Source organism: Pygoscelis adeliae, unplaced genomic scaffold, assembly GCF_000699105.1.
Source record: "Pygoscelis adeliae isolate BGI_AS28 unplaced genomic scaffold, ASM69910v1 Scaffold294, whole genome shotgun sequence".
Lineage (NCBI taxonomy): Eukaryota > Metazoa > Chordata > Aves > Sphenisciformes > Spheniscidae > Pygoscelis > Pygoscelis adeliae.
Genome location: NW_008824722.1, coordinates 1,681,065 through 1,689,321, shown reverse-complemented (window position 1 = coordinate 1,689,321; position 8,257 = coordinate 1,681,065). Strand labels below are relative to the sequence as shown.

The 8,257-nt window shown below is 53.6% G+C and overlaps 1 protein-coding gene across 1 annotated transcript in view; it reads left to right on the top strand.

Annotated features, from left to right (window-relative positions):
• Positions 1-8,257, top strand: part of HPSE2 (heparanase 2 (inactive)) — a 112,424-nt gene that overhangs the window by 85,750 nt on the left and 18,417 nt on the right. The window contains exon 6 of the mRNA XM_009323313.1: positions 8,020-8,113. Within this exon, the coding sequence (XP_009321588.1) occupies positions 8,020-8,113 (94 nt within the window). The remainder of the gene's footprint in view (positions 1-8,019; positions 8,114-8,257) is intronic.

Genomic DNA, 8,257 nt, shown 5'->3' with positions numbered 1-8,257 from the left:
TCGGAAGAGTAAAAGTGGAAAACTCGTGGGTTGAGATAAGAGTTTGATAATTGAAATAAAATAAAATAATAATGATGATAATAATAATAATAATAGAATATACAAAGCAAGTGCAATTGCTCACCACCCGCCAACCGATGCCCAGCCCGTCCCCAAGCATCAGCCCCCCCGGCCAGCTTTCCCCAGTTTATGTACTGGGCATGACGTCCCATGGTATGGAATGTCCCTTTGGCCAGTTGGGGTCAGCTGTCCTGGCCGTGCCCCCTCCCAGCTTCTTGTGCACCTCCAGCCTTCTCAGTCGGTAGAGCGTGGGAAGCTGAAAAGTCCTTGACTAGTGTAAGCGCCACTTAGCAACAACTAAAACATCGGTGTGTTATCAACATCGTTCTCATCCTAAATCCAACACACAGCACTGTACCAGCTACTAGGAAGAAAATGATCTATCCCAGCCGAAACCAGGACAGGCAGTGTGCAAGCAGAGCAGTGACTGCCAGAATTGACAGAAAAAGGGTTTGTGGGGCAGGCAAGACTCTCTCCTGCCACAGAAAGGACACATTTCAGAGACAGGCACTCACTGGAGCAAAAACCATGGCGAGACCCCCCTGTTCCCAGAAAAAGCGGATTTGCTCTGATGCTGGGTTAAACTTCCCACGCGGGGCACTGGCCTTTGAGCACGAGAGCCAGGGTCTCAGGTCCAAGGTGGGCTTGTGTGTGCTGCCCACAGGGCTTGTTCCCCAAACTGGTCCTCCACAGCAACCCTTTGTGGGGTGCTCAGGTTGCTTTGCTGAAGTGTAGCAGTGTGGTTTGTAAAGCCCATCTCTTGTAAAACCCACCTGGAGACCTGCTTTTAAAAAGAGCTTGGTGGGTTTTAAGACAGGAGTTTTTCTTGCAAGTGTGCCCAGGGTCTCTGTGTTGGTGTGTTAACCTTGGAGCCTCCTGCAGAAGCAACTGTTGGCATCTCAGAGTGGTTTATAGCACCAACATCCGGCAAGTCCTGTTCCTCAGAGAGCTTAGCTTGCCTCGCTGCGCCACAGTGTTGCTTGCTTGGGTGTTTGGCTCCTGGGGCTTCCCTGCCAGGCAGCAGCAGCTTGGTGCAATGGGGGCAGTGGGGTAGCAGAGGATTTGGAGTGGGATTTGTGTTACTTACAGGCTCACGCTGTGCAATGATGATCTATGTGTCAGCTGGGAGTTTGCTTTTCATGATTACACGATGTGCTGATCACATTTACTTAGCCCAGGAATTCGCTTTCTGCAATGGGGCTTGATCACTGGGCCAAGCCCTTGGAGGAGCTGAAGGAACAAACTTCCAGGCTTCAGATGTGGAGTTTCATCCTGGTGTGCAGGGAATCTGCCCGCATGGCTGCTTTGGAACCTCTTCTTATAGGATCAGTGTAAAGTACTCGGCAGCTCTGGTGCTGAGCAGCTGTGCTGAAGCAGCAGCTTGTGAGCAGGAGGGCTGGTGCAGCTCCCCACGAGAGTTGGCAGAGCTGAGATTCTGCTTGCTGACCCACTTCCACCGCAGCATAGGAGCCGCTTCTCCCCCAGCCCGGGTTTGCAGCTCTGGAGATTGCACCCGTATGCATTTGTGAGGACTGGCAATGGCCACAGCTCCGAGCTGGGCTTCTGTACTGTTTATGAATAAATGTCAAAACAGTGTCTCATCCCTCTGCTCCAAACAGCAAAACAAAACAAAACAAGTTCCTTTGTATCCAAGAAGAAAATTATTAGCAGGAAACTAAACTGCTGTCTAACTTCAAGTATGAACATTTCTGTTCCAAACCCTAACGTTCTCCCGGGATATCGGTTATAAATTTGTCAAATCTGTTATCCCTTTGAAAAGGCTGTGCTCGATCCAGAAAGGGAATTGAGAAGGGAATACATTGCAGGGATCCCTATTCTTTGTGTGAAAACAGAATATATCTGAAATACAGCTGACAGAAAAGTGACACTGGGTGGAAATAAGCAACCTCGCCAGGCTTTCTGAGTATGGTTTCACTTACATATGTAACTCAGCATGTGTGCCTCCCTCTTCAGAAGTAATGTGTTGCCGGAGAGGGATGTGTGAATGGCTTTGAAACTCTCAGGGAATTTCCACTAAAGGAGGGTGTGGCAGGTGGGACTGACAGTGGCTCTGAGAGTTTTGGCATTTCCCTGATAATTTAGTTTGTTTGTTATGTTTGGTTATGAGTAAAAGCTCGGTTTACTGTGGACCCCCCTGGTCTTTGGATGCGGGTTTCCACTGCTCGGAAACCTCCCCACAGCCATCTCTGCTCGGCGCTGGCGTCCTCACACATGGTGAAGATTCATTGCCCACTTAAACCTGCAGCCATGCCCAGTCCCATCCTCAGGAGTGCTCTCTCAGTCTGTGCAGCTGGTTTTCCATCCAAAGTGTTGTGCAAAACTCCAAAAATCCCTATGCAATGCTGCCTCTGAAGCACTAATGCCTATTAATTACAGGGAAAGTAAATCTTTGCATCTTCAAAGCCAGTGGACATCTATCCTTTTGGCTCCTTGGAGAATGCCACGTTATCTTCCAAGTTGGAAAGTCACCAGCCCTATGTGGCAAACCAGAGATGCCAGGCACACGGGCATGTGGGGGACGCTGCTTAATATGCTTTTGCTGGGCTTGGTTTGGGTGACATCTCTTCTGGCTTAGACAAGTCGAGTGTGCAGGCAGAGTTGCTCGTGAGGCAGTAGCTGCAGGGGACAGTTCCCAAAGGTGCTGGGGCTGAGTTGCCCAGTGTGCACACACGTCCCCCGATGTATATACCAAGGGAATATATTTGGGCTTGCATGAGCCTGCTGTGAGTGCTCAGAGCGTGGTGTTTTCTGAGGTTGTGCTTGGAGGAAGGGGTTGCAGGAAGGAATCACTGGCCCGTCTCCACCTGTAAATAAACCCAGCCAGGACACGGCTTTGCCCACCGGCTTGCCATCCTCTGCACTGCCTGATGGAGGGCACAGTCCCTGGCAGCATCATGGCCCTGGCCACCAGCACGGTCCCAGGCGATGCCAGGGCATGGCCGGGGAGGTGGAATGGGCTAGAGGTGGCTCCCACCGGTGGCACGGACAGAGGCACCTCATCTGGGGGCAGAGAAAGGCATGGGTGTGAGTTGTGCCTTTAGGGCCAGAGAGCAGCCCCCGGTCATTCTTCTTCATCAGTGCATTTATTAGTTGACTGGAGGTGGGCAGCGCCTCTCCCCTGTGCCCGCAGGTGGAGACCTGGGGGGAGCAGGTCGCATCATGCCTCTCCTCTCCGGGGGGAGCAGTGGGGCTGCCCGTGCCCTGTGCTGCAGACGGGGCTCTGCCCTCTCCTGGGGAAGATGCTCAGGGATGGGGGCTGCCTCTGTCGGGGGAAGTGTCTCAGTTTCACAGCTGCAGTGGCAGGAGGGTGTCACGCTGACAGCGGGGATCTGCCCCACTTGCCGTCCCCAGCAGGCGGGTGCCCTAATTCCTAGCAGACTCTCCCCATAGCAGCAAGCAACAAAGTAGATCCGGAAATTCCTGAGCTTTGGGAAGTGGGCTTTAATGTAATTAACTGCAACAGAAGAAGAGGTCAGATAATAGGGGCAAAGGTTTCTCTTTAAAATGAAAGGGGAGGTAAATGAAACCAGCTGCCCAGGAGCCAGTGCACTGCCTTCATTAAATATGGGACAATGCTCATGGTCCCACACAGCAGATTGTGGATCTTTCCAGAAAACCATTTTAAAGGCAGCACAAGTCCCGGAGGTGACAGGACAGAGACATATAGCCCCAGGTTCGCCCGGGTGCCTGGCACTGCCCCTCTCTGGGAGGGCTGTGTGCGCCCTGGCCTTGCAGCCTGCCCGAGAACAAGGGCATTTCTGGCTGGCAGCTGTGCTCAGCCCTGCCGCAGTAGACCCTTTGGCAGCAGCTTTTTTGGAGTACTGTTCCCAGCTCTTGTCTTTGTGTCTCGAGTCTCATGCTGCCGTTCCAGCCAGGGATGGGGGCCGGGAATTGGGGTGGTGCATTTCCTCACGCTGGCACAAATCCCTGCCCAGCCCTTGGCGGAGTCCTCCCCCCCACACTGTGCTCTGGTTTGGCCACCTCCGGAGTGATACAGTCACACTTCCCTTTGCAAAGTGCACTGATCCCATCCCGGGTTTCTAGGGCATATTCAAATGGAGGTTTTAGAAATGGGGTAATGTAAATGGAAGAGGGAGAACTGGCCTCAGCTTTGTATAGCATAATAGGGCACCCAAAGTGTCTGTACATGGCCTTTCCTCTGAGACATATGTCTCATCTAGGATTTAGTTGCTAGATCCCTCTTTTCCTTGGCTGGCTCTTCTCAAGTTCCTGCAGATTGTCTGTCTACAGAGATAGTGGCATCAAACTGGGGAACACGATGAGTCAGCTCTGCATGCAATTGCCCGTATCTATTCTCTCTTGTATTAGGAGAAATGGCATGGTCTGTGCCCATGGTGGGCACGCTGAAATCTCCTAGGCTTCAGGGCCAACTCTGGTGCTGCATCATACTCAGAGCCCACTGGAAGATCTGCCAGACTGTGTTGGAGCTGAATAGCTTGTCCATGAGCTACATGTCCTCTGTCTCTGCAGAGCCGTGACTGCCAGAGACCCCTGCCCGCACTGGGGAGGGTCTGTCCTTTGGCACTCAGACCTCGCTGGCATGGGGAGAGGAGGATGTGGGTGCCGCAGCCCCCGGGGCTGGCTGGGCCTGGCTGCCTGTGCACTGCGCTGCTGCCTGGGGAGGTACTTGTCAGCTCTGGAGCTCCCTGCAGCTGCTGCTGGCTTTTTTGGAGGTTGGAGAGTTGCGACTGTTCGGGTTTGTTGTTTTTTTTTTTAAAGTCAAGTGCACTGAGTCATTGTAAATATCAGCAAAGCTGCAGCCTTTGCTCCTGGGAATAATCCACGCCTAACGAGCCCTTCTCCTGCTTTAAAGGCCTGTCAGTTGTCTGCATTTTGCAGATTTCTATACCGCCTTTACTGACAGTTAAAGACCTCTAAAGGAAGTGCCCGAATCTCAGCGACGAAGCCTGCAGCTGGAAACAGCTCACCCGTTCCCGAGTAGCCTGGTAGCAGTGAAGACCTCAGTGCCTCTCTCTTCCTCGCAAGCCTTGTGCAGCTGATGGCATTTTCCCTCTTCCCCAGTTTGGGGAGGTTGAAAGTACCTGTTGGTGTCTGAGAACTTCCCAGGCAGATCTGCAAGAGATCCTTGCCCATCTTACAGAAGCTTGTAATTGTCTTCGTGCTCTGCTTAAATACCCAAAGCTAAGGTGATCCCCTCCTCGCTCCCCCAGGAGACATGCTACCAACAAGATTTCCTGATACTGAAGCAGGTTTATTTCTGCCTTTCATCCCTCTGCCAGTCCCCATTTCTCTGGGTTGTTAATGAAGGTGTCAAAACAATGTGACCGTGGCACTGTCCCGGGGCATTTGTCTTCCCTGCAGGGCTGTGCTCAGCACAGCAGCACCTTCCCAGGCTGCCTCCTCTGCACGGTCCCTGGGAGGGCAGAGCCTTCTCTGGGGCTGCTCCTGGAGAGATGTTCCTCTCCCTTGGCAGCGGAGCTATAGGTCAGAGCACACCTTGCACTTGGAGGAAACAATGAGGAGATGCAACCTTGCCTTTGCTTTCTGCGGGATTTTTTTGGGACCATATCGGCTTGCACAGACAAACTGAACCCTGCAGAAAGCTCACTGCATTGGAGGAGCCATATGCAGACTGAGGTCTCTCTAACTCCATCTTTTCCCATTTAATACAACCTTATTTTTATGGCAATCTCTGCCCTTAGCACCTTCCAGTTGACACAGACATACAGAAATGCCTCTTTCCTCCTTCCCTGGGTTATACAACGTTGGAGTGAAACTGGGCACGATCCCATGCTTCTCTGGGGACACAGCCGGGACTATGTGTCTGGGGGAGGATTGGCAGAAGAGACTTCTCATTTAATGCATTTCTGTTCTGGGCCAGTTAGTCCTGGTGTTGCTCCCCTTTCACCGCAGCCCTGCACAGCTCCAAGTGCATTTACCCTGTTACCTGGGTAGTGACTTGGAGCAGTGAGATGCAAAAATCCTGTCTGAGCACTCGTGCATGTTGCATGTGTGCTCTGGCTGAGGCTGAGTTAGCCGGCAGCATCCTTTGGGGATGCTCCTGCATTCCAGCACCCAAGTGAAGCAGCCACTATGGCCACTGCAGCTGCACGCTGGTGTGGATGAGATGCATATTATGGAGAAATCAGCCCCGGAAGCCTGAATCCGCCGTTCTTCAGACCCCAGCTCTTCAGCCTGTTATGCATCCCAGCACTCATGGCTGCACTGAAGTCTGTGGAGAGGGAGAAGGGTCTGTGTAACTCTGGTGGATGTGGCTCCAGCGAGGGATGGGAGGCAGTGGCAGGGCCCTGTCAGCCCCAGCCAGAGCTGCTGTAATTCCCATGCACCTCCATCACGCCAGCACAGCTCCAACATGCTCCGGGGCTCACTCTGTCAAGCAGCTGATGCACGCTGCAGATTTGGGAGAAGATTCAGAAAGTTTCTCTTTCAAAACCTGTTTTTCAGCCAAACAGCCATCCCAAGGGTATGCCAGTGCATGCTGCAGGCATCCTGGTGTCCCTGCATGGCTGGGAGGAGCCTCTGGGAGATGTGCAAGGGCTGCCACTGCTCCTTGTGTGGGGGCAGAGGTGCCAGTCCCAGACACTTCCTCAGGAGGAGCTGGCTGGGATTACCTCCAGCCACAGGGTATTTGCACTCCAGGACAGACTGCTTCACCTTATGTCCTGGAGCCAGGAGACAGTATTGAGGCATTTCAGAGCCTTCCTCCCACACTTAGAGACGGATGATTCACATCATGATTGGCAGCACTATAGCTGTGTTTTATATAAGCAAGCACGTGGAGAGCAGGCATCAGCCCTCTGTACGGGAAACGTTCCCTGGCATTCCCAGGGCAGAAGGGATTTCTGTGAGAGCAGGACTTCCCCTGCAGGTAATGGACATGGCGTTTCTCGAGCAGGGGATTTGGCTGTGGACTTTGCTGGGAGAGCGAGCCAGGAAGGTGCAGGTGGTGCAGGGGTGCTGGGAGCAGGGCTCACACTGGTGCCATAGGTCCTCTGCCCGTGCACCCCACGGCCACTAATCCTTGCTCAGAAACACCATCAGGGCCTAGCCTGGAGGGTTGTTATGGCAGCAGGATGTCCAGGAGCAATTCTGGTTCTCAGACTAGAAGAGGCTCTATACAGTCTCCCCTGCAGACCAGCCATTGAATGGAGAGTGTCCCACAACCCAGGCAGAGTGATGCAGTTATTCCCACGGCTGGGAGCACAGGCAGCCTCCCCTGTTCCCTCCTGGGTGTTTACTGCAGCAATTTCCAGTGTGGCTTAGAGGGTGTTTCCCGCTTGAGACCCTTCTCCTCCCTGGTGTCTGCGTAGTGTCCTCCTGTGGCTAAGGGGCCCTTCGTTTCAGCCATTAGATGTGCATCTTCCATTTTGCCATCCCGTAAGAGCAATCTTTCCAGTAGCAATGATACTGGGCCCAGGGCTGACTGGCTTATCTGCCTTTTGGAAACAGGGTGTCCCTAAGACAGGGGATGCGTACAGACGGGACGAGCCGGGTGAGCAGAAGATCTCCCAAGATCTCCCTGGTGGTGGAGCCCAGGCGCTGCTATCGCAGGCATCGTGTTGGAGGGTCTCTTTCCGTGGTGTCTCCATGAGATCAGTGCAGAGGGTGCTGCAAAGCCTTTGCAGGTGGTGTTTTGCTCCCAGCATTTTCCGTTCTGCTCCCAGCGTTTCACCAGCAATAGTGCAAAACTTCCTGTGGTTTCTGCAGTGCGGGTTTCTCAGCGTTCAGGGTGCATCCACCTCACGCCCTGTTTGGAGACTGAAAGCATCTGCCAGACACAGGCACGGCCGAAGGACCAGGGCAGGGCAGAGTGCAAGCAGGGACTCCCTCAGAGCAGAGGAGTTTTCTTGGTGTGGGGCAGCAGGATGGGAGGACGTGGTTCGGGGCAGAGCTACTCCCAGCTGCCTGATCCTTGTCTTCTTATTTTCATTCCAGTTACTACATTGATGGCCGAGTGGCCAAAGTGACGGACTTCCTGAAAACGCGCCTGTTAGACACGCTCTCTGACCAGATCAGGAAAATCCAGAAAGTGCGTGAGTGCAAAGGGTCTGCGAGGGGGCACCGTGCCCGCGGTGCCTGGCCTTGGCACAGCTCGTGGCCGGGGCTCTGGCCTCAGCACCGACACGCTCCCAGGGGAGCTGGCGTGGGGCAGCGATGGAGGGCGGCTGCTGGG